Consider the following 26,639-nt stretch of genomic DNA (forward strand, 5'->3'; position numbering starts at 1 on the left):
TGTGTGTGTGTGTGTGTGTGTGTGTGTGTGTGTGTGTGTGTGTGTGTATGGAAATCTGCCCTATGCTGTCATATGTATTACATATATTTCTTCAGTTTTTCTTCTTTTAATTTTGCTTGCAACATTTTTTCTCTGCAAAAATACCAAATTTTTATGTTGCAAAATACATTAGGTTTTTTAATGGCTTCTATGTCTTTTTTCATGTTTAAACAGTTGTTTCTATTTAGTGTTTATAAATAATTTTCCTATATTTTTCTTCTGGTATAATTATCAGTTCACTATATGTGTAGAATTTGTTTTAGTATACAGAAGGCTTTAAGTTTAAATAAGAGCTTCTCCAACGCCAAACACTTGCAGAGAATCAGAAAAGCTATTGTTCTTGTCACAAAAAACCAACAGAGTACTCATTCAAATAACTGACATTTAAAACTGAAGAAAATTCCCAACAGATTAAAAGTGCCAGATAACTTGAAATAGGTCCTTCTCAAAGTTCTACTGCTTCCTAGCTGCTATACTTGACCAGTTCCTAGCGAATTTTCCAAATAAAATATGAAATAATATTCAACTTGAGATTTCTATATGCCTGTTATATTATTTAAAATATTTTCTCCCTTAATTAACTCATCACTAAATAATCTTTTATATCCAATTTTTTTACATTAGATACTAATGACAACCTGCAAAAACTTAAGTGACAGTTTCTACCATGAAGAGTTCCTTGTAGATACCACGCATTAAGAATAAGATGCTCATTATCAATTTACACAATTCACAGATGATAAAATTGATATACTTAAAAGTTTAAAACTTTATTTAAACCTTTTTTATTGAAGAAAGTGATCTTACAGGAAAAACGTGATCCACTTGTACCCGAATGACCAAAGTTAACTTACCATGTGTGGAGCACTGATTGTGGCCTGGAAACCTGCAAAAGAAGATGAGAACTACTGATACACGCAGCTGCAAAAACCCACCGAATACTCCACGTCCTTCTTTTCCTAACATCCATAATTTATTTTCCATAATAATTGTTTTCATTTTTATGATCTCAAAAAAATAAAACTTTATTTGGTACTTTAGGGTACTGTCATGCAGCAGTTAGAATCAGAAAACACAATCACGCCAAAGGCTAAGGTGCTCGTCTGGTGCAGCAGTCCCACTGCTCCTGAAAATCCCTTCTCTCATGGAGTTAGCTAAGAAAGCAAGAATTTCAATTAAGTTGAGTTGACAAATTTATGACTTGTTTTCTCTTCAGATTTACAAAAAGAAAATAAGTTTCCACATATAACAGGTAAGCAAAATGCCTGCAAAATTAAATTGCTTCGTTATTTCTCACAACTTAAAAAAAGGAGCAGCTGGCATCACAGTAGCTTAAGGCACTAAGAAACCACGGCAATTTACTCTTCTCGCTGCCACCTGACGGTAATCCACATAACCTTTGCCTAGTTTTTAGCTTTTAGTTGTTTTTCTTCCAGTGTTGCTTTCTCAAAGTCCTTTACCTGCGTCTGCGTCTGAACAATCTTCACTGAGCGGTGGTAGCAGGTGCCTTCGGGGTTCAGAAGCTCCCCAAGATCTCCTCTGCCGACTGTGTAAAGCGCTCCAACAGAAGACGGCAGGCAGCTGGCCGACAGAATCCCGAGGTGCTTCTAAGCCTCAAAGGCACCCACTGCCAAGGCTCAGCAGCTCAGCAAAACCTGCTTCAGGAGAAAGAGTTAAATACGGAACTTTCTGAAAACAAGCAAAAGCCAAAAAGTCAGGGCAGGTGAAGCAGAGAAGTCAATAAAAACTGACACTGATTTCCTTTAGTACTGACTTTAAAAACTGATGCTAATACAAAACAACCACCTTAGTCAATATTAAGGCCCCTAAAGAAAACTCGGCACTCAGCTTAAACTGTAAGTTTTCATTAAAAGTATATTTTATGCCAGCTCCATGGCATAGTGGTTAAGTTTGACGCCCTCCACTTTAGCAGCCCAGGTTTCCAGGTTCAGATCACAGGAGCAGACCTACAACACTCGTCAGCCATGCCATGGCAGCAACCCAAGTATAAAGTAGAGGAAAACTGGCCCAGATGTTAGCTGGGGCAAATCTTCCTCAAGCAAAAAGAGGAAGACTGGCCCAGATGTTAGCTCAGGGAAAATCTTCCTCAGCAAAAAAAAAAAGTATATTTTAAGAAAAACTGCTTTAAAAAAATCTACATGTTATATATTGTTTGAGAAAATAGAAAAGATACTCCATATACAATATCATTTTATCAAAATGGATATGTTTGGTATTATGAAACTTACTAAGGCATAAAATTCAAACTTGTAAGGTAAAAATAAATATCTGTGTTCCAGCCTATTTCTATCTAGAAAAATTAAAGAGTAAAGGAGTAAAAATGTGACATTTTCAGAAATCCAAAGCTTACCTATTGATTGTGGAGAATCCATATAAGGGTTACATTTTGCATAGTGGGAGCGGTCTGTGGCCAGCATGACTTCAAAGACTTTATCTGTCTTGATGATTCCATTTTCTGAAATGAATGAGACAAATATTTTAGGCTGATAGTGAGATGATCAGAGGTATTTCAGAATAATCACTCTGGCTGCTTGTAGATCGGAGTGGAAGAGAGCAAAACTGGAAGTTGTTGCAAGGGCCCAGGTAATCACAACCTGGTCTGCAATGATGACAGTAAGGATGAAGAAAAGTAGAAGGATGTGAGTTATATTTAGTAGGTAACACACACCTGACTGACTAGATTTAGAGGAGGGAGGGGGGTAACGGTTGAGATGCTCATGTCATAGACTGATTGCAGAAATCCTGGAGAAGTAGCAGAGTTAAGGAGGAAAAGGACAACTTATTTATTCGGTTAGCGTTATGGACCATACAAATAGAGATATTCAGCAGTCAGCTGAACACATGGACCTGGGGCTCAGAAAAGAGACCTAGGAAAGAGATCTAGATTTCGAGTTATATAGATAGCAACTGAAGCAAGAGAAGTGAACTAAAGTGGCCAGGGAAGAACACACAGAGAAGAGAGACAAAAGCAAACGTTTAAGAGATACGCAAAGGAAGTGGAGCCCTCAAAGACTGTGACAAGGAGCAGCCACAGAAGTGGATGAAAATCAACCAGATAAACTGTTACAGAGCCCAAAAGGAACCAATTTTTCAAGAACGAAAGCAAGATCAATAATATATATATCTGGCTCCCCCAACTGTCAACTCTTTGAGGTTAAATATAAGATGTTAAACTCCAATAACTCTCATGGTCTCATGTGTACACTTACTATTCAATAAAGCCCTTATTAACTCCCTCAATACGTTTATTGACTATCTATACATACCAGACAGAGTGCTACATGCTTAGGATTATAAGAATAAACAAGATAGCATTGTTCCTGTCCTCACAGATCTAAGATCTGTAAGATTAAATGTATGAACTTGACTTTATTCAGAAATAAAATTTTTTAGCCAAAACATCCTTTGCTTGATTTGGCTACATTATGAAGGACTATTTTAAAATGAGATTCAATAAAAGCATCACATGAAGTTTAAAATATTTATGCAAACTAATTTAATTTACTCATCAACTGTGTAGCTTCCAGGTTCTAGAGGGAAATGATAGCCACCAGAATCTGAATTTCTCCAAACAGCTGCTCAAAAAGCCTAAAGCTAAAATCAAGAAGGGCAAATACAAAACCACACACGACCCACGCTTTCACATTACTAGGAGGCAGAGAATATCTAGACTTCAAATTACCTGTAAGTAGAAAATTAAATAACAAATCCACTAAAGCTCCTACTATTGCTGCAAGTCTGTGAGTACAGAAAGCAAGGGTAGTGGGTGAGGTTTAAGAGACTCCAAGAGGGGCCAGCCTGGTGGCACAGTGGTTAAATTCATGTGCTCTGTTTCACTGGTTTAGGGTTCGTGGCTTCAGATCCCAGTGGCGGACCTACACACAGCTCATCAAGCCATGCTATGGAAACGTCCCACACACAAAATAGAGGAAGACTGGTGCAGATGTTAGCTCAGAGCCAATCTTCCTCACCAAAAAAAAAAAAAGAGAGAGATACTCCAAGGGAAAAAAGCAGACGGCAGCAGGGGACACAGAGGAAGTACATACAAAATCATTCCCAAAAAGAGGAAGTACCACACTACGTAGCAAAATACTGAACGCAGGTCTAGCACTTGGAGGTTCACAGCACTGGCCACAAAGAAGGAACTTAAAATTCTAATCCTGTGTGTACAACCAAGAGAAACAAAACTGTATGTCCACACAAAAACTTGTACACAAACGTTCATAGTAGCATTATTCATAAGAGCCAAAAAGTGGAAACCCAAATGTCCCTCCAGTGATGAATGGATAAACAAAATGTGGTATAACCATACAATGGAATATTAAGTCATAAAAAAGAATGAACACTGATTCGTGCTACCACATGAATGAACCTTGAAAACGTTATGCTAAGTGAAAGGAGCCAGTCACAAAAGACCACATATTGTATGGTTCTATTTAATGAAATGTCCAGAATAGGCCAGTTTGTAGAGACAGAAAGTAGATTAGCAGCTGCTTATGGTCAGGGGTTAAGGGAACAGAAGGGCGAAACAGGGTATTTTTCTGAGCTAATGAAAATGTTGACTTAACCATAGTAACGGCTGCACATATCTGTGAATATTTTTTTAAAAACCACTAAACTTTACAATTTAAATAGGTGAATTATATGGTAGGAATTACACTTTAGCAAAACTGTTTAAAAAAAAATTGAGTGGAACTGGAGGTGGCAAGCACAAGAAGCACTGCTTCCGAGGGGGAATCAGATAAACAGGGAAAGGATGGTGCCTCTTGATGTGGCAACGAAATGAAAGGAGGAAGAAAACTAAGGAACCTGCAGAAACAAAACAGCAACAAGATATGTCGACTCCTCCCCTTCTCCCGCCACTACTACCATCATTACCATCACGCATTAAAGAAACTGCAAGTCACTATGCTGACAAAAAGGGCTCTTGAGCTGCGTCCACAAAATACCTAAAAATAGGAAAAAAATGAAAACAAAAACCAACTCCATTCAAAGTTACTGTAAAAAGAAAACAAAATGCAAATCAAAACATTTCAGCTGATTAGACAGAACCAATATTTAAAACTATGTTCTGAGAAAACTTAGAAGTAAAAGTATTACCAGACACAATTAACTTCAAGAGATACACTAATAAAACTATCAGATTTTAAAGGCAAGGAAAAAAATCCTTGGAAACTCAAGGCCAAAAGATCAAATTATCTAATAAGAGTAAAAAAAAAAAAAAATTAGGCAACCATCAGGCTTCTTAAAGGCAACGTTCAAAGCAAAGCAAGAATGAAGCAGTATTTTCAATAAATTCAAAGAAAGAAAGTACAAGTCAACAATAAAAAGGAGCAATCCACTGATGCACCCAACAAAATGGATGAATCTCAAGACCACTAATCTCAGTGAAAGAAGCCAGACAAGGCAACTATACACTATAAGATTCCATTTATAACAAACTCTGGCCAATCTGTGGTTGTCAAGGGTTGGGGGCAAAAGGAGGAGATTAATTGCAAAGGGGCATGAGGGAACTTTTTGAGTAAAAGAAACATTCTGTATCAGAAATCAGCAAACTTCTGTAAAGGTCCACGTAGTAAATATGTTATGCTTTGTAGGCTACACAGTCTCACTGCAAGTACTCAGCTCTGCTGATGGAGTGCAAGACCACCACAGATAGCACTAACAAAGCGGCGTGGCTGCACTAAAAGAAGCCTCTACTAGAAATAGGCGGCACGCCAGATGCGGCTTGTGGGCTATAGTTTGTTGATCCCTGTTCTATATCATTAGGGTCATGGTTACAGAACTATATTTGCCAAATTTTTCAAATTATAATCTTAAAATTGGTGAATTTTTAGGTAAATTATACCTCAATAAAGCTGATTTTTTTAAAGTGTAAGCCAAAGATTTTATACCCAGTCAAGCTGTCCTTCAAATACCAAGGTTACAGAAAAAACATTTTGAATGTGCAATAACTCCAGGAATGTTGTACACAAGCCCTTCCTGAGGAACCTTCTAGAGGATGTGCTTCATCTAAACAAGGGATAAGCAGGGATACACCAGCAAAGGACACAGACCCAATTGTAGCGCAAAGACTAAAATACAGAGTAGAGCCTTGGGTGGAATAATACTACTTAATGTTATACATTCTGACAAAGTAGCAAGAATGCAACTAAAAACAACAGGAAGAGAAAAAAGGGAAACGCAGAATTAGACCATTGTCACACAGGCCATAAGAGGAATCAAAGGTTACCATTGAATACTGACTGACCAGATAGTAAATAGTTAAGAAAAAGATGGTTTAAGGACACTATAAAAGGTATAAATACAAATCCTCCAAATAACAAAAGAATATTTTTAAAACTTAGCAAACAAGCTACACCAAGAGAAACACTATAAATAGTCATAGACCAGAAAAGACAAACTTATATCATCTTTCCTCTTTAAAATATTATAAATTTTCGTGCTGGCCTAGTGGCACAGCGGTTAAGTGCACATGTTCCGCTTCAGCAGCCCAGGGTTCGCCAGTTCAGATCCCGGGTGGGGACATGGCACAGCTTGGTAAGCCATGCTGTGGTAGGTGTCCCACATATAAAGTAGAGGAAGATGGGCATGGATGTTAGCTCAGGGCCAGTCTTCCTCAGCAAAAAGAGGATTGGCAGCAGTTAGCTCAGGGCTAACTTCAGTACTTCCTCAAAAAAAAAAAGAAAAAAATATTATAAATTTTGGATAAATTAACCCAAATAGAAAATATTACTTCTACACAAACAAGCTTAGGCAAGCTACCCAAAAAGGTTATTAAAACAAAACAATGAAGTAAATAAAACAGTGGAAGCATTTTTTAAAAGGTTTTAAAATCAGAGTAATCATAGAGATATCATTTACTGAACATTTACCATGTGCTACACAAAATCCTAAGCACACTATACACACTGTCTCTTTTAAGATAAAAACCTTAAAAATGTGAAACAACCTTATGTTGGCTCTCACAATCCTGTAATGTAAGCACTATTATTACTCCATCTTACAGATGATGAAATTGAGTTTACAGGACTAAGTTATTCAAGATCACAGAGCAAATAAGGGGTAGGGCCAGTCAGCGCGATGTTATATTCCTGTTGCCCACTTCACTGTACTGCTACTAATGTATTCAAATAGCTTAGTGACTTCTATTAATTCACTTCCCAAAATAATTCTTGAGTGGTTCATTTGTCCTGAACTCAAGTCAAATTCCAGAGAGGTGATTCACAGACTCTCAAGGTCACAAGAGGCCTTAGAAGCCATCAAGCCTAACTCCTTAATAAATTGGTACCATAATCTGTACTTGAAGAGGTCCACTGATGTGGAACACCCCTTTCCACATTCAGATGACTCGAATATCAGAACACTTCCACAGTCATCGTAGACTAATAAAGTGCAGGGCATTTATTTACTCCTCAGACAAAACGCAATGTTATCAACTTTGACAACGTAAAAGAGTCGCCAGTAAGACGAAAAATGAGAGGGAGATCTCCCTAGTATCTTTTCTTACAAAGTGGAAGGGTTAAGAAGTACTGTCAGTCTATAAATTACGGAACAAGAAATTGCGGCTAAAGTATATGACTCAAAGGTGCAAAGGTAACCACAAAAGAGGAAGCAAAAATTATGACACAACTTTATGGAGGCGCGGGGATAGGTTTGTAATCCATCTTGGCAGGAAGTCAGTAGATGATGTCAAAAGTTGATAAAACAAGAAATAGCAGTTTAAGCATATGATTTAGAGACATGAAGATAATCACAAGAATCAAAAACAGCTAAAAGTGGTTCACTCTATGTAATGAGTCTGGCAGTGAGAAGGAACGGGGGCAATTGTTACTTTTCATTATAAGCCCTTCTATACTATTTTATTTTTTAACCACGTACATGTATTATTTGATCAAAAATCTTGACTCTCCTAACCTCATTACCATAGATAGCATGTATTTACACAGATATATACAATATGTGCGTGTGTGAATGCGCATACACACACACTCCTCCAATGAGCAAGATGTAAAAGATGGCAGGAATGCCTCTTCTTTCACAGTGGTAGAATTTTAATTGGGTGCATTATCTAGCTCTCTGTAGTTATGTGTAGCTTTATAAAGAAATTCTTGTCAATGGAACATATGCAGAAATTATGTATGCTACTCCCAGGTCATGCCCTTAAAATGAATGGGGTTTTTCTTTCCCTAGGTTTCTCCCCACCAGCTGGAATATGGAAATGATGGAGGTAAACTACCCTCAACCTTGCAGATGAGGGAAAGACTTTGGGGAGCACAACAACAGAGGAGCAGTCAAGGTCCACAGCACAGGGAACTGTCATATTAGCCCTGAACTGCTTAGACTTGATTGTTACAGGAGATGGAAACTTTAATTTTGTTTAAGCCATTGTTATTTTGGTCTTTGTTACAGCAGCCAAACAGGTACCTAACGCACAGGTCTATGAGGAGGAAAATGAGAGGACTCTGAAGAACAGAACCTGGGTGGGAGCAAGGTAACAGGTTGGAAAAGACCCCAAAGGGGCCTGAAAGCTAAGCAAGAAATGTTGACACTTGATACAGTAAGCAATCGGAAGCCTGGGCAGAAAAGTGACATAGAAAGCAGCACTCTAGGAAGATGAGGATAATGTGTAGAATGGATCTGAGGGCAGGGAAACCGAACGTGTGCCAACCAGTCAGCCACTTGGAGGCATGTTGCTCCAAGTGTGAACTAAGAACCAAGACTAGCACAGTATCAATGAAAATACTGTGAAAGGGATGACTACGAAAGGCATTTAAGAACTACTGAGTTAATTTGGTGACAGTCTGAAAGAACCAACGACTACGCCAAGATTTTTGACCCGGGCAAACAGAAGAATGGAAGCAACCCTGGCAGGAACGAAGAAGAGAGGGCGTGTGCTGGTGTGAAGTACTGCAAACGCAGGTAAGAAAATAAGCTGCAGGTGGATTTCAAGCCATATAGAAACTTTCTCTAAACTTGTTATAAAACTACAGCTCAATAAAAGAAACATTACTTTATGATACCAGTTTATACAACTTGAATGGTTGTTAATCATCTACTCTATATTTCTTCTCAACTATCAAAATGCCAGGGAAAACAATAAGAAATGAACAAACTGGTCACCTCTCACTTCCCACCTAGAACAATGAGGTACGATAAGCGGCAAGCAGAGCTTGAGACACTCTCAGTACAGAAAGTCTGAAAGGGATTAGTTTTAAATTCACACTATAATCAAAGAAGAATTTTACCTGCTGGAAAGTTATGATAAAGCATATCATGCAAGCAGCGCAGATTATTTAAAAACACACGTTTCTCTAGACCAGGATCACTCTTAATAGATACTTACAGTTAACTACTTGTTTTAACACTATTTCTCAAAGGAGGATGCTCCTCGGACTCCTCACATCTCTGATAAACTAAAATGTTATGCAAAACTAAAATATAGGCAACCAACTGCTAACTTCTGTGACTCTCTCCTAAAACATACACACCACCCCCCACAGGTGATTTCATGTGACCCATGATGCGATTAAAATGACAGAATCTTGGATTTAAAAGGGTCCTTAGAGATCTAGTGTATATTCAAAGCTGACAACAAATCTCTTCCACAATATCCCTTACAGTGAAATGGTCAACCATTCTTTGCTTCAACATATCCAGTGACAGAAAACACTATTTTTCAAAGCCAACTCTTTGATTGTTAGGATTGCTTTGTGAATACTTCCTTATAATGAGCCAAAATCTGCCTCCTATTTGTCCTGGTTTGACCCTCTACTACATGACATTTCTTCAACTATTTAAACACCATTGCTCTCTCAAGCTTTCTCATTGCTAAACCAAACAACCACAATCGCATCAAATCGTCATATAAAGTGATGACTCTCTTGTCATCCAGATCACCCTTGTCTGATAATCCTTGTTTTTTCACTGCTACACGTTGGCCAGAGCTAAATGTAATACTAATAAAAATACGTGCAACAGCACAGTGGAGCTAAGATCACATTAAACAGGATGTAATACATCCCAGCATCCAGATCTACTACCGTCCCACAGAACTTCCTACAACGATGGAAATGTTCTATGCCTGTACTATCCAACAGGCTGGCCACTAGCCTCATACTGAGCTCCTGAAATGTGGTTAGAGTGCCTGAGGAACAGAATTTTTAATTTTATTTAATTTTAATTAAAGTAGACACACTGATATTAAAATTCCTCCCCAAAATCATATAAATTAAATCATATTCAATCCACTGTAAGTTTACTTACTAATATGTACCCATAAGATGGACTAGAAATAAGTTAAAATGAGGAGACATTTTCTAAATTCTAAATGAAGCCCCAGTTTCTGAAAACAGCCCCTTAGTATTTTTTTTTTTAAAGACTGGCACCTGGGCTAACAACTGTTGCCAATTTCTTTTTTTTTTTTCTGCTTTATCTCCCCAAACCACCCCTGTACATCTTAGTTGCAGGTCCTTCTAGTTGTGGGATGTGGGACACCGCTTCAACGTGGCCTGACAAGCGGTGCCATGTCCGCGCCCAGGATCCGAACCCTGGGCCACGGCAGCAGAGTGCGCGAACTTAACCACTCAGCCACGGGGCAGGCCCAGCCCTTAGTATTTTATTAGCTGGTTATACTTGGCCCATGAATGCACATGATAAAACTAATGGGAATATTCTCTTTTCCACTAGTTATGCTAATAGTGGCTAAGAACTGACACTCTGAACAGAATAAAAAAAAATTTCAATTTATTTGCGGAACTAAATAAGGCTACAAAACTACAAATTATCATAATTCTTACATATTCAAATGCCTACTAAAGGTTTCCACTTAAACGTTTTGTAAGCATCTCAAACCCAACATTCCTCAAAATAAACTGCTCTCCCACACCTCCTCGCATCCCCCCCCCAAAAATCCCTGCTGCTCGCTCACTTATTATTTCCAACTCAGAAAATGGCAAGTCATTCCAGTCGCCCAGGCCTAAAAGCTTGGTGTCATATCCTTGACTCCAGTCTTTCTCCCATACCCCAAATCCAAATCTAGCAGCTGCTATTCTCTCTGCCTGGAATGCCTGTCCCCCAGCTCCATCTGCATGGCTTGAATTTCTTCCCCTCCACCAAATCTCTGCTCGAATGACACCTCGGTGAGGCCTTCTCCCCTAAAACTGCAAACCTACTACCCCACACTCCCTATCCTCCTTCCCTCCGGCATCACTTATCACGTGACAGACAATGTATTTTATCTGTCTGCTCCCATTAGAAGTGAGCTCCAGACAGAATGGATGTTTGCTTTGTTCACTGCTGTATCCCCAGTGTCTGGCTTTTAGAAGATAGTCAAATATCAGCTGACTGAATGACAAATCCTATAAATCCATTATATACGCAAAATGACACAATCAAGGATGCAAAGGAAACATAAGTAGAAATAATGACGCATTAGGGTAGTGGATTGTTTTACAAATAAAAATAGGTAAAAGAACAATTGTTAGCATTGTTTTAAGTGGCCAGTACAGCATTTGAAGTCTATTAGCTAAGAGTTCACCTTCCACAGGCGTTTAGACACCCCTGCTCTAGGAAAGTACCTCTCTCAACCTCATCTGCTCCTGCCCCCCGCTGTTCCTAACTTTTGCCATGGCTTGAAATTATCCCAAGAAAAGCAGAAAATACACTTTAATATAAACATTATGTAAATTGTCACATTCCCTAGATTAAGTAGGCTCACACTTGTTTTAGCACATTATCAGCCTACAATTATAACATATTTTTCATTTCTATAGATCTGCACTGTCCAATATGGTAACCACTAGTCACATGTGGCTATTTAACTAATTTAAATAACATAAACATCCAGTTCCTCAGTTGTATTAACCACATTTCAAGTGCTCAATGCCACATGTAGCTAGCAGGTACCACACTGAACAGCACAGATGTAGACATTAGAGAGAGTTCTATTGGGCAGGACTACCATCGACTTCTTTGCTAAACCTTTATTTTACACCATAAAGTGATTCAGCTGAAACACGGGCGGAGCTCAACCTTGTAATTTTCAATTCTCTACGTCAGTGATTCTCAAAGTGTGGTCCCGGGACCAGCAGCAGCAGCACTACTTAGGAACTTGTTAGAAATACAAATTCTTGAGCCCCAGCACCCGTGTTTTAACAAGCTCTCCAGGTGATGCAGGAGATTCTGAAGCATGCTCAAGTTTTAGGTCACTGTTCTAAGTTATTTAAGAGCACCTGTCATCATAACATAAGTTATGAGATTTACAAGATGTACCATTAGAGTCTAAAATACCCTATAAATGAATCAACTATGAAATCATACACAATCATATTTTTACTATGATGTTTTATAAAAGAAAAACTCAGTAGAAACTTTCCATAAAATTATTATAAGATTAAAACTAAACCAATCCCGAACTTCACTTATTTAAAAAAAAACAAAACATTAAAACTGCAATTTGCTTCCTCTTCCAGTTTGCAGATCCCTTTTCACTTCAACATCAACATATCTCTTTTTAATTTTTCCCTAAAGATTCAATTAGAAGCCTTTACGTTAGGAAGAATACAGAATAGTAGAATAATTAGAGGGAGAAATTTTCAAATTTTATGCCAATTGAAATTTCACATGAGCAAATATTACTTTTATAATAAATGGAAATAAAATCTATTAGCTAGAATTAATTCAGCAAGAAGGTGAAATTAAAGTCACACAAGTGTTACAAAAAAGGCTATACAATTTGAGCATTCTAATTTCCTCTTACCAGTCATAGATAAAACTAAATATTTGCAATATCAATATGTGTATTAAATATTTATTAAATCTTCTGATAGAAAAAAATATCCTGAGAAATTTCAGCTAAGAATGATAATACAATACATTAAAAAGATAATAAGGGGCTGGCCCAGTGGTGCAGCGGTTAAGCTCGCAAGTTCCACTTCTCGGCGGCCCGGGGTTCACCAGTTTGGATCCCGGGTGTGGACATGGCATCACTTGGCAAGCCATGCTGTGGCAGGTGTCCCCATATAAAAAAGTAGAGCAAGATGGGCACAGATGTTAGCTCAGGGCCAGGCTTCCTCAGCAAAAAAGAGGAGGCCTGGCAGTAGTTAGCTCAGGGCTAATCTTCTTCAAAAAACAAAGCTTAAGGGAAAAAAAAAAGTGATTTAAAGATAATAAAACCACTGGGAAAAAATATAGTCTTGGCTTACTACAAATTTGGCCCAAAAAAGAGACTAAGAGCCTGACTGATTACAGATTTCTGCCACAGCCAAGTGGCTACTGCCATAACCTACTGGTGGAAAATTACTTAATCACAATTCGTGTATAGAATGTTTCAGGTATGTACACTGCAATAGACGGCATTAAATTAAGAAATTTTGTTAAAATATTTACAACATATTGAGCTTACATGCAATCCATGGGAAACTAAATCACATTTCATAATACTGCCTCAGTATATAAACATCCACTTCCAATCAAATATCCTTCCATAAAGTGGCAATGCTCGACAGAATTCGGAAATCTAAATATTCTTCATTACTAAACAGTAAGGACACAATTTCCAAATTTTAAATATTGTAAAGGAAAAAAAGTCAAATGACTAATATTACGTATTAACCATGTGCCAGACAGTGCTATTGATTTCTCTCACTCATCTTGGTATTCCTAGCACATTCAAGCATATAATGCACATTTAATTGGCATTAAAGAAAAAAGAAAGGAGTATTAGGTTCTTTGACAGGATTCAAAGACATTTAAAAAAAAAAAGTCCCAGCCCCCGAGGAGGTTACAAATCTATTTAGGAAACATAACAAACACATGAAAAGCTAAACAACATACGACAATTAAAAATACCACGTGGTAGGATATGATTAATTCGCAAGCTGGTGGCAAAGAGAGTGCTATAAATTCTGAGCAGAGTGAGAGTACTGTGGACTGCGGTTCTTCTGGTCTCCTGACCAGTCGGCGACACTATATTTCAATTTAAAAAAAGAAAGTGACACAGCATTCATCCCATCCTAAAATTATCATCAGAGGAAGGAAAACAATAACTAAAGAGAATGGTATAAAGAAACTTCCATTCAAGGCTTTTAAAGCACATAGTAGCCCCGAAAAAAGTTAGAACATTCCATACACACAATCGTTTACTGGATCCCGGGAGCTCTAATGGCTCCTCAAAGACAAGTCTCTCAGGAATAGCATCTCCTGATTATTTCTTCCTCCGCCCCCCACGAAGCTTTCCACTGGACAGCCGTCCCAGAAAATTCTCCCAGCATCCGCAATGACAATACTCTCATCCTCCTCTCCTCCCCTCGCCTGTATCAGACGGTGGCATCTCCCTCCAGAGGAAAAAAGGGAGGGCGGGGGAGGCAGGATAGGAGAGAAAGCTCGCAATGAGGCCGATTTTGAAGCAGGAGGAAGGTGAGAAGAAGCGGGGGGCCAGGGTGGGGTCCCCTCGGTTCCAGTCCTGTCTCTAGGAGGTCCGGCCAGCATCTCCCCACCCCGAGGGCACGCCCCTCGCCCGGCGGACCCGGACAAGCAGGCGGCTGACTCGAGTGACAGCCCCACCACCTGTGCCGCGCCCCCTCCCCCCCGGCCCGCGGGGAGACGCTGGCCCCTGCCCCACCAGCAAGGGCCCCGGCCCTTTCTCCCCGCTTCGCAACCACGTTGCCGATGAGTGACAGGTCCCGGGGGAGGCGATCGCACGCGCATGCCGCTCGGGACGGCTGGTGCAACCCTCCGCCGAGGCCCTCCAGCAGGCACGGACGGGGTAGACAGAACGTTCCGGACGTCCCGGGGGGACCCGGTCAAGGCCCGGCCTGCCCCAGCTGCCCCACACCGGGCGGGGGTGGCACTTACTGCGGAGGTTGTGGATTAGCTCCGAGTGGCTGGCGCCGCCGGATTTCCAGGCCATCGCTAAGCACACCCGGAGCAGGTACAGGACTACCTTCAGCGCGGCGACGGTGCCCAACAGCTTCCCCAAGAGTGAGAACACCTCCCACACGGTCACCGCCCTGCTCGCGTCCCCGCTGTAGCTGCCGCTGTGATTGCCGTCGCCGCCGCTGCCGCCACTGCGCGCTCCCGGCATCCCCTGCGGCGCGCATGCGCTCTGTGACGCCGCGCGGTCTCGGGCGCGGCCGGGTGGGGCGAGAGGCGGGGGTGCCCTCGTGCCGCGCCGCCCGCGCCAGTGGCCGCTGCGGCTGCTTGGGGACCGGCCGGGAGGCCGGGCTGAGTCAGCACCGCCGCCGCTGCGTACCCCTTTCAGGGCTTCGGGCTGCGCACCGCCTCCGCCTCCTTGCCGGGTTCTCCCTGCAGCCAGGCAGGGTGGGCCCAAGCGTGGTGCGTCGCGTGCCTGGCTGCGGCTCCGATCACCGAGCGAGGCGGCAGGATGGCGGGGCCGATCTGGTTCCGCCGCTGCCGGTGGCTCCGCAGTGGCGTCGTGTCAGCTGTTGCCAGCCGCGGGTCTGCTCCTATAGCTGTCCAGATTGTTAGACGGTGGGCTTCCTCCGTCCTGCCTCACCCAACCCAGTTGACTAATACATAGGTCGGTTACCGTTTGAGCTCCCTATGGTGGAACCTGGTTAATCTTAATAGAACCCTCTCTAACCCGAGTACTCTAGCCTCTGGCTTTGTGACAAGTCCATCAGTGTTAGGTTAGCAGATACCTTGGGACCCTGGTTTGTTCTCAACTCTAAAGCTCAAATGCATAGAATGGAAGAATACCATGAAATGGAGGTAGGGTGGAGCGTGGGGAATGCTGCTCAGAACAATGCAGTTGGTTAAAAATACCACAGTATCGTATGGCGAATGTGTTATTCTCCCAACACAAGTGTGCGTTTTCAGCTAATTAAGCATCACAAATTCCACCGTTAGATTGGACACCAGCTTTATTGCTATTAGCTGTGCAAGACAATGAGCGAGAAGCTGACAGGGAGCATTGCCTGTCGCATCGAACTTGCTGACTCCTAATCAGAACTGAGACCGTCAGAATCCAGTCATCATTTAGTCCAATAAACTTTTAAGGAAGGAAACAAAGCTATGCCAAGACATCTGTGCTACTGCGTCAGCTGCATTTTTCAAATGCTAGTTCTCACCAGATTTTGTCAAATACTCAGCCTACTTCTAATCCGAAATATACATTACCTATTTCTGGATTTTGTGACCATAAACGAAACCACACTCAACACAGTGTTCTTTTTTTTTTCCTGTGAAGTTTTTTTAAACCTTACAGGTTGGATTAGAGCACTCCCTCTGGGTCCCTAGCAGTCTTCTCCAGGCTGGGAGCTTAGGGGGTCTGCTGCCTCCCAGGGTCCCTGGCCTGGCCCTACAGGCACACAGTCATCAAGAAGTGCTTGGGGGACGTGAGCTGTTTAGACATTCCTCTGCTGAGTATAAAGCGGGCACTTGCTCCATTAATGCCTGCTGGCTGGTGGCTTCCACAGCACCCCCAATCTTCCCCACTCCCACCCTCGAGGCTTCATAATCTGCCACTGCAGGTTCCTATCACAACCCACAGGGTCCTTAAAAGTCATCCTTATCGCAGATGTCAAGACACACATCGAAAGCCTCTCTGTTGCAGTTTCCATCAGGAGGAAAGACTTATCTACACAGATGGGCGGAGCGGCAGCTGAGGCGGGTATCTTTGAAAGCAGAGTCGTCACTGCTGAGGATAACGCGATAGAGGATGGCGGGGTTAGTGCCTCTGCGCAGCTCCACCCAGTTTCTCCTTGGACTGCGGGTCAGAAAGGCGAATAAGGGTGCCCTTATGGAAGGCCGAGGCCACTGCGGTGCCTGGCTAGTTCAGGGATGGTAAACGGAGAAAATGAAGTTCCGGGCTTCGTACTCGCCAGGTCCACAAGTTGCAGACTCCCGCACTTGTGCCCTAGGAACACTAGCTGTTGTTTCTCCAGGCTGGGGCAGAGGTCACAGAGCCCCCTGGGGTTGTCCCAGGTGTCAAATTCAAACAGCTTTTGGGTATTGGAGGAGGAGTACACAGAGACGGAGCGTGATTTTTGTCATGGCGCATGCGCACAGCCACCACTGACTTGGTGAGGGTGAACTCCAGCACCAGCTTGTCCTGGGAGTCCTTGGCTTCCCGCGCATTGTCCCAGATCAGCACTGAGATCTCTAAGAACTTGGGGCTGCTACCCCCGCCCATCAGGGCCAGCAGGTTGGAGCGGTGCAGCATTTCAACCAGGCCCATGCTGACCACCTGCTCATGGCCCAGATGTCCTTTCTCCATCAATGGCTCCACGCTGTAGATGCGCACACCTGTTTCCATGGCACAGGAAAAACACCTTTGGTCTTGGTTAAAACGCAGGCTGCTCACTCCTCCAAGTAGTTGCCGAGTCATGGTCCAGGATTGCGTTCCTGACCTCCACGTGTCCCCAATCCCAGCCCAGATTCTCGGTGCCGCCCGCCACCCCACTTTCTGACCTTGTGGGAAAACAGCGTTCTTTATTCAATATTGGGAGCAAAATTGTCATTTTGAGACTCTCATAGTTTTCCATTTCATCTCTCTGCCGTGTCCTGATGGTCTTTCAGTTAAAAACAAAAACAGAACAAAACCAGTAAGTCCTCAGTAAGGTAACTCTCTAAAACTGACTTAGACGGATTACATTTACATGTGGTGCTTCCACAAGCTGTGGTTGTGAAATAAAACTACCAATGTCAGATAAAAAGAACAACAACAACAAAACATCATGGCCTCTTTTAAAGAAACGACCAATACAGTTATGAATATAGTGTAAAGGAGGTTTTTGAAAAAGATGAATGTCATAACTCGTGTATGCAATAGGATTTACATTCTAATTAGGGAGATCAGCATCCAAAGAAAACTAGCAACAGAAGGCAAAATATAATGCTATTAGTGGTCTAGGTATCAAGTGCTATGTTTATTTAGATTGTCATGGGCTGGAGTAATCAGGAAAAGATACCAGAAGGAACTGGTCTTTGAAGGATGGGCAGGATTCTGAGAAGGAGAGAGGAATAAAAAGATGTAATAGGGGTAACTGAAAGCAGAGAAGAAGGGACCTGGAGCTCTGATTCCTGGGCTATGCATGTTACATATCAAACTCATTCTTAATTATATACATAAATAAATTGTGGAAGGTTTCACAACTAGGCAATGGGCGTCAAAATTTGAACTGGAGTGGCTGCCCGGTGGCTAGTGGTTAAGTTTGCACTCTCTGCTTCAGTGGACTGGAGTTCATGGGTTCAGATCCCAGGCGAGGACATACACATCACTCATCAAGCCATGCTGTGGCAGAGTCCCACATACAAGATAAAGGAAGATTGACATGGATGTTAGCTCAGCAACAATCTTCCTCAAGCAAAAAGTGGAAGATTGGCAAGAGATGTTAGCTCGGGGCCAGTCTTCCTCACCAAAAAAAAGCCACCAAAAAACAACAACAAAAAAAACACTAGAACTGGAGTCTTGAGAATTCCAACTCCAGGCTCTGACAGTGTATTAACAACTTTGAAGCAAAGGATTTGTTTGAGGAACAAAGAGGGAGAGGTTTAGAATATAAGTTGGTACATTAATGGACATACTTCCTTGAGAATTTAAGGATTTCGAATCTTTTCTATGCTCAGTGAAATGCAAAACAATGCTGAGGTGTGGCTACTAGGTGGCTTCTCTTGCATTGTTTTATTTTTGCTCTTAAATTTGTTTTACATTGCACATTTATTGCAAAAATGCATTGTCTCAGTGTTCCTATACTGATTTTGCACATTAGGAGCAGATCCTACAGCACAAGGCCCTCACACTGTTGCTTTTGGTCAGGGCCACCGCGGTGAAGAAGGGCATCCCAATTCCTCGCGTTTGGGGGCTGGTAGCGCCCGCACTGCCGATGGAGGAGAAATGGCTCTCCGCGGCCACCGTCCGCCTCGTCAGGTCCGGGCCAATCCGGGCTCCACGGGAAGGAGCGGGGTTGCGAGGCGCGCGCCGTGCTGGTTGCGGTACCTGCTCGCGTTGCTCTCGGCATGGAGGAAATCTACGCCAAGTTTGTGTCTCAGAAAATTAGCAAAACCCGCTGGCGGCCGGTGCCTGCGGGGAGCCTGCAGACTGCGGAGACCTTCGCTACGGGCTCTTGGGACAATGAGGTACCCCCGCTCCCGGGCCGGGGAGCCCCTGCCTTCTCTTCCCGGTCTCCTGGAACCAGCGCGCCAGCTCCCTCGCCTTCCAGCTCCTCTCGCTCTTTTCTGCCCCTCGAGTCCCCGTCTCGGTTGCCCGGTACCGCCGAGCCATCGACGGTGTGCCTAAGCCTCCAATTTTGTGTTTTGAAGGCACCGTATCTTTTGTCTGAGATGCTTTTAAAGCAAGGCTTGAAGGCAATACAAATTTTAATTTCCGAGAGGTTAACGTATATTTCAGCTCAAGATAAAACTTTCTGCTTTACAGGAAAATCGTGTTTCACTGTGGTCTATTGGAGATTTTGGGAACTTGGATTCTGATGGAGGGTTTGAAGGAGACCATCAGTTATTGTGCGATATCAAACACCATGGTGATGTGATGGACTTACAGGTAAGTCTGCGTAATATCCAAAAGCTAAGTTTTTAAAAACTGAAAGTAATATCTTAAAGGATGCAAAGAATCATAAAGGCTGTCTAGACTCACCCTGGGTTTACAGGAAAACTGAGTTCTCTGTTGGTTATAGTTTGCCAACATCATGGCACAATCAGGACTGGGGAAGAGGATGTAGATTTAATCCTAGTCTTTTAATCCTGGTTTTTGTTGTTTTTTAATTAATTGATTGTCTGCTATGTGCCAAGCACTGTTTGGGGAGCTTTACATAAGTTAGAGAGCTTTACATAAGTTAATTTGATTCTCATCACATGCTTATGAATCAAGTATTGTTATCTCTGTTTTATCAATAAGGAAACAGATTAAGATCTCTTGAGCATGTACTATGTGAGAAACACTGTACAAGGCAGTTTACATGGTTTTGCTTTTTGAATTCTTATAACAACTCCCTAAGTAGGGATTAGTTCTCTCATTTTAAAGGTTTGCCAAGGCTTAGAGAACTTAACTAGGCCACAGTCTCAAAGTTAGCAGTAAGTATTGAGAATGGAATTAAATTTTTAAATCCTGGTCCGTATAGCTTCAAACTCCGTGCGTTTTATTCTGTAGAAAGCTGCTTAACTTTAGAATGATACTTTTCTAAACCTTTATGGTAGTGGTCCAAAATTAAGTCAATTATGGGTGAATGAATTTAGGGAAAAAATTATTTATTCTTTACGAAAATGCTTTTATTTGTATATAAGTTTTGACTTTCAGATCTATCATCCGATTTTATTTATAGGCTCTTTGCATTTTAAAATCCTTCTGCTGCTAATTGAATTAAACAAATGGGTTTTCTCCCTGCTACTGTTTCTGAATCTATAACAAGTGGGAATTTTCTATTTAGTTCTTTGACCAGGAAAGGATTGTAGCTGCTTCATCAACAGGATCTGTAACACTTTTCCTTCACCATCCAAATAACCAGGTAAAGAACTTTTGTTTGAAAACTGAATTTGTATTTTAATTATTTTTAGGAAGGCTTAAAGAAAATTGTACTTAATAATGACGCAAATAAAAAGTTTTGTAGTCTCAAAACATGATGGGGGAAAAATATTACCCATCGTTTAATACATTAATTCAAGAACCGTGTTTGTGTGAGCTTTTATTGAAATTGGGTATCTCTTAAATCAATTCTGTTAGTTTAGACCTAGTAAGACGGTATTCTGGCAAGCGATTTTCCTGTAATTCTCTCTTTTAAGTTTCTATTCTATTCTTTCGAAAAAAGGAAGAGCACCTTCTAGCTCAGGTATCATGAGAGAGAATATAAACAGCTTCTTTGTGTCTGTGGATAGAACCTGGGTTTTAATTAGAAGAGAGGATATACTGTATGAAGACTTGGCCGTTTTTTCAGTGCCTTTCTTATGTGCAAAAGCCCACAAGTGCTGACCTTCAAAGCATAGTGGAGAGGGCAATTCTTTAAAATAGCCCCACTTGTGGTAACACTTTTAAGTTGCTGGAAGAGAGTGCTTATTTAGACTTTGGGATTAATAAAGGTCCCCTTGCGAATAGGTGTGCAGAGTAAGTATAAGACCCAGGTCTTGTTAAGTGTTTTTCTTAAAGGAGTCTTAGAAAGTGTAGAGATTTATTTTTTAGACGTAGGCTAATTCCCTTAAGAATTTAGAGTTACTTTTGAACAAATAACTCCCTGAGGCCTAAAACCCGTTTCTTTGGTTTGATGTAAATGTGGGACTTTATTGAGCAGCATTCCTTTTGAATCGTGATCCAGTGTATGCAGAGCTTTGAGGGGAGTAGTTCTAGACTTTATGACTTGGAATTACAAACGAAAAAGAGAGTTGTTCTTTTTCTAGAAGGGTGTGAGACAGAATTTAAAAATACTCTAGTTGGGGAAAAGTGCTACTTTTTAGAGCTTTGTTTTGATTAATCACGTGCTGCTTTCTGACACTTAGACTCTTTCAGTCGGCCAGCAGTGGACAGCAGCTCACTACCACACAAGCCCGGGCAGCCCTTCCTGTCGCAGTGCACCGTGCACGGGTGTTGTGTGCAGCAACCCAGAAATCGTCACAGTTGGAGAAGATGGTCGGATAAATCTCTTCAGAGCTGATCACAAGGAAGCTGTGAGAACCATAGGTGAGAGAAACTGTTATATTTCTTTCGTCTGTCATATAGTAACTGAACACCTGCCATGTGCTCTGTAAACACAATGCTAGGTGTTTGAGGGATATAAAAATACACAGAGCAGGATCCCTGTATCACGACGGCATGCTGATAAGGCCTGTGTGAATAAGTGGCTGCAGAGGAGAGAGAAACTTTTTTTTTGACTGGAGGCAATTGTTGAATAAAGAATTGAGGGACAGGGGCTGGCCCTGTGGCCGAGTGGTTAAGTTCGCCTGCAGGCGGCCCAGTGTTTCGTTGGTTCGAATCCTGGGTGCGGACATGGCACTGCTCATCCAGCCATGCTGAGGCAGCGTCCCACGTGCCACAACTAGAGGGACCCACAACGAAGAATATACAACTATGTACCGGGGGGCTTTGGGGAGAAAAAGGAAAAAATAAAATCTTTAAAAAAAAAAAAGAATTGAGGGACAGATGACAATTAATTTAATCTACGTTTTGGACCATAAGTAATACTAAAAGATGGCACACAAGACAAAGGGAATAGCGTGGAGGCAGAGTAAGGCCATTTAGAGAATGACAAAAAGTGCCGTTTGAGGAAGATTAGCCCAGAGCTAACATCTGCTGCCAATCCTTCTCCTTTTGCGGTGGAAGCCTGGCCCTGTGCTCACATCCATGCCCATCTTCCTTTATACGTGGGACGCCTCCCACAGCGTGGCTTGCCAAGTGGTGCCATGTCCGCACCCAGGATCCAAACCAGCAAACCCCGGGCCGCCGAAGTGGAACCTGCACACTTAACCGCTGTGCCGCTGGGCCAGCCCCAAGCCTGGGGAAATTTTTAACAGTCCACCACCCTGGACCTCCTAAATCAGAACCTCTATGGATTGAGCCCATAAATCAGTGTTTTGTGTTGTTTATTATGATTTTTAGTTCTGAGGGACACCACTTGTTTAATTGTTAAGGACCATCGCCTGGTGGCAGTTTGGAGGGGTGTCACAAAACAAAAGTCCCTAAGTATATGCTAAGTTATGAGGTATACGCTTTAAACACTCTAGGAAAAAAGAAAAGGACCATTATAGCAATCAGGAAGGACTTCGTGGAGGAGGAGAGAATTAATGAGAGTAAAGATGGTAGATTTGAGATGAGTCAGCAGAATACTGCAAGGGCAGAGTGAACTGTGGAGGAAGCACTGGGGTTTGGCCCAGTAGAGTGGAGTTTCTGGGTTCAGGGATGGTGGAACATAAAATTGGATATAGACGAGTTTGAGTAGCTGTCTCAAAGCGTGAAGGTAACCTTAAGTGGAAACAGAGAAATATGTGAAAACTCAGCCCTCTATTTGGAAAGCAGTTCAGACGTCCTGTGAGTGATACTGTTTTTCTATCAAGGGAGAGTCCATTTTAACAACTATATTGCTGTGCATTTTTCTGTAGAAATTAAGCTGTGACTTGTTTAAAATTTCATTTGTAATATTTCAATCAATAGAAGGAATGTGACTTGAGATTTTCATGGAAAGGGCGGCCCATTAACACGCACTGCTGTTTTCTTGATTTGTAGACAATGCAGATAGCAGCACGCTCCATGCTGTGACCTTCCTTCGAACTCCAGAGATTCTTACAGTTAATTCAATTGGACAGTTAAAAATATGGGATTTCAGACAACAAGGAAATGAGCCCTCTCAGATTTTATCACTGTGAGTTTTGATTTGTAATTTTAGTGGTGTAATGCAAAATTAATTTGTTCAATTGTCTATAGCAACTGACTTTAAACCATGTTGTATTGTAATTGCATTTTAAGAGAGTGATCCCTGATTAAGTTTGATAAAGCAAGTATGATTTGATGGGCTTGATACTACCATGCTGCATTTAGTAAATATTTGTTGTATTGATTCAGAGCCTCCATTTCTTTGAAGTTTATATTATTCAGCAGGGAACTAACTTTTGCCATCAGATGATTCTGTCAATAGTGGGTATAATATACTCTAGAGGTGATTGGGAGAAAAATACAATTCAAGATATTTTTTATGAGCAGAAATCCCCATTCTATGTGTGCAACCTTCTCTAAGAAGAAAATAGAACGTGTCAAACTGAAAAAATAATTGTATAAACTAAGCATTAAATTGGAAGTAAAGAATATGCTGTTTTGCTGACATGTAATGTTTTTAAAAAGCCAAGAAATGGAAATGTGTTTTGCACATCTTACAAATTATCTTGCTCCCTGTCTCCAAATTGAAGAGAGGATGAATAACTTTTGCCTTTAATTCCCTCCCAAATTCTAATATTTAAAAATATGTTTAATGTAGTCAATTTTTGACATGATTTAAGTTTAGCCATTAGCTCCAGCCACAAAGTTATCATTTAGTTACTAGAATGAAACATGTTTCTTGGATTATGGAAAGCTAAATTATACTTTACAACACGTTTGATGTCACTGTGTTTTCCATGAAAGGACTGGTGACCGAGTACCACTCCACTGTGTTGATCGACATCCCAACCAGCAGCACGTTGTAGCTACTGGGGGCCAGGATGGAATGTTGAGTATTTGGGACGTTAGACAAGGTACTATGCCCGTGTCTCTGCTGAAGGCCCATGAAGCTGAAAGTAAGTATTGGGGACATATATAAGTGTGTGTTGGTTAGTTATATGATTATTGTAAGCAGCTTTCCATTACGATACATATGGATCATTTTACATCAGCTTTTGGCTGAATTGTATAAATTTGTAATAAATAAGTAACCCCTTTTTGACATTTAAGTTCTTTAACATGTTTCATTATTAAAAACCACAGTGATTATCCTTATATGTTCATTTTTATACACTTAATTTTCTTAGGATAATGTTTTAGAAGAATTGATGAGCTGAAATGTTTGCATAATTTTAAAGCTGTGATACTTGTCAAATTGTTCTACATAAAAACAGTACCAGTTTATATGGCCATACTCAGTACGTGAAAATGCCTTTTCCTGTGTAAATGCAGGCTGTTGTTTTTAATATTTGCCAATCTGTGTTCCTCAATTTGTTATTGTACCTTTTTTTTTTCTTTTAACAAGAATAGATACAGGCTCTTGTTTTGTTGTTTTTTATGTCTGTCTTTTGGTTTTGGTGGGCATTTTTTGGCCAAAATTTTTCGTTTTATCACTGCTGTCTTTGATATCATTGCCAAAGTAGATTATAGTTTTAAATTCTGACTTAAGATAAGTTCGTATTGAACCCTGCTTGAATAAAAGTACAAAAGAACAAACATTATACTTGTATTGCAACTCCTCAGTTTAAGTAAATTTCACATTATTACCTTGGAAAGACAAATGACTTTTAAGATTATATTTTAAGAAACAAATAAAAGGATAGAATTTGGTTTTGCCTCTTCCAGTTATAGCTATGCCCAGAAAAAAGAGAAGAAAAAGGAATGGAGTATGCCCTCCTAGAGCCTGACGTTGGCCCACCCAGCGGCAGTAGAATTCCAGACTTGGAGACTCTTCTCACCACCCCCTTTTTAACTGCTAGCTTGTGTTGTTAAGCAATACACACAGATGTCATGGATTGTAATGTATTATTTTGAATTCATCTTGACTTTTGGCTAGAAATGAAAGATGTTTTGGGGGCTGGCTATGTGGCCAAGTGGTTAAGTTCGCGCGCTCCACTGCAGTGGCCCAGGGTTCAGATCCTGGGTGCGGACATGGCACCGCTTGTCAGGCCATGTTGAGGCAGCGTCCCACATCCCACAACTAGAAGGACCTGCAACTAAGATATACAACTATGTACCGGGGTTGGGGGGTGGGGGGGAGATGGGAAATAAAGCTGGGAAAAAAAAAAAAAAAGATTGGCAACAGCTGTTAGCCCAGGTGCCAATCCTTAAAAAAAAAAAAGGGGAAGATGGGCAACAGTTGTTAGCCCAGGTGCCAATCTTAAAAAAAAAAAAAGTGTTGAAACAAAACAAAAGAAAGATGTTTTATAGAGGTTTGTTTTCTAATTTGGAAATAAATACTTAAGAAGCTAGATTTGGGCAGTCTGCTTGTGCTCTCCGGGCTGTTCTGTTTCACTTTGTTTTAATGAAACAGTGTGAATGTACTTTATACAGGGACTCACCCAGAATACATTCCTCTCCTCCTGTGGAAGGTGACCTTTTAATGTTTTGTGGCACGATGTTCAGTTGTGGTAACTGTCAGAATGAAAATTGCCAGCTTGCAAACATGTGCCTTGCGCTTTTTATGCTGGACCCCAGGCACTTTCTCTGCTGCCTCTTTAAGGTCACCCAGAACCTCAGAACCCTTGTTCCCAGACTGCCTGTTTTGTCTGCATGCTGCAGATAACTTCCTAAGGCGGCCTGGCCAGTCATTGGCTCCCAGATGTCTAATGACACACAGAGTTCCCTTCAAGTTTAGAGCTTGAGGGGTCCTCAATCCCAAATTTGCTTCTTAAAAGCCTTCCATCTGAAACTGGATCCAGGTTCTTGGAGCATTGCCAGGTTTTGCTTTGCTCGGAGCTAGTTGCTATTTCTGTGACATAGACCAGAAGTATCTGGAGTCCTGGCATGAGCCCAAGTTGGACTCTGCCTCTTAGAAATTCATTTGTATATTACTTTTATGGTCTCTGTCTTTTCAATAATATGACCTTCATTCAGTAATGACACAGGATTTGAAAATAAGAGAACTTACCAATTTTTTTCTTTTCAGAATTCTTTTCAGAATTACCCCATTGTTATGCTTTTGCGTAAAAAGAAAAAAATGTAATAGGGGGCCGGCCTGGTCAGGTACTGATTAAGTTCATACGCTCTGCTTCAGCAACCCAGGGTTCACCAGTTCAGATCCTGGGTGTGGACCTACACACCGCCCATCAAGCCATGTTGTGGCGGTGTCCCACGTACAAAATAAAGGAAGATTGATACAGATGTTAGCTCAGCGACAGTCTTCCTCAAGCAGAAGGGGGAAGATTGGCAACAGATGTTAGCTCAG

The 26,639-nt window shown here is 41.4% G+C and overlaps 2 protein-coding genes and 1 pseudogene across 4 annotated transcripts in view; 1 reads left to right on the forward strand and 2 right to left on the reverse strand.

Annotated features, from left to right (window-relative positions):
• The window catches only part of PCMT1 (protein-L-isoaspartate (D-aspartate) O-methyltransferase), a 53,068-nt gene extending 37,908 nt beyond the window's left edge, over nucleotides 1–15,160 (reverse strand). For all 3 annotated transcript variants that reach the window (XR_006889792.1, XM_046669883.1, XM_046669884.1), the window contains exons 1-3: nucleotides 14,917–15,160; nucleotides 2,411–2,515; nucleotides 894–925 (exon numbers count right to left, since the gene is read on the reverse strand). Coding sequence is in view for 2 of the 3 variants with exons in the window: in XM_046669883.1 (XP_046525839.1) it covers nucleotides 894–925; nucleotides 2,411–2,515; nucleotides 14,917–15,145 (366 nt within the window). In the remaining variant the exon portion in view is untranslated. The remainder of the gene's footprint in view (nucleotides 1–893; nucleotides 926–2,410; nucleotides 2,516–14,916) is intronic.
• A 1,496-nt stretch (nucleotides 15,161–16,656) lies between these two features.
• On the reverse strand, nucleotides 16,657–17,410 carry LOC124243803 (WD repeat domain phosphoinositide-interacting protein 4-like; annotated as a pseudogene).
• Nucleotides 17,411–18,989: 1,579 nt separating this feature from the next.
• The window catches only part of NUP43 (nucleoporin 43), a 14,193-nt gene continuing 6,543 nt past the window's right edge, over nucleotides 18,990–26,639 (forward strand). Inside the window, exons 1-6 of the mRNA XM_046668770.1 lie at nucleotides 18,990–19,161; nucleotides 19,460–19,582; nucleotides 20,466–20,543; nucleotides 21,526–21,706; nucleotides 23,246–23,381; nucleotides 24,137–24,288. Coding sequence (XP_046524726.1) covers nucleotides 19,042–19,161; nucleotides 19,460–19,582; nucleotides 20,466–20,543; nucleotides 21,526–21,706; nucleotides 23,246–23,381; nucleotides 24,137–24,288 — 790 coding nt within the window. The 5' untranslated portion in view covers nucleotides 18,990–19,041. The remainder of the gene's footprint in view (nucleotides 19,162–19,459; nucleotides 19,583–20,465; nucleotides 20,544–21,525; nucleotides 21,707–23,245; nucleotides 23,382–24,136; nucleotides 24,289–26,639) is intronic.

Source organism: Equus quagga, chromosome 8 (assembly GCF_021613505.1).
Source record: "Equus quagga isolate Etosha38 chromosome 8, UCLA_HA_Equagga_1.0, whole genome shotgun sequence".
Lineage (NCBI taxonomy): Eukaryota > Metazoa > Chordata > Mammalia > Perissodactyla > Equidae > Equus > Equus quagga.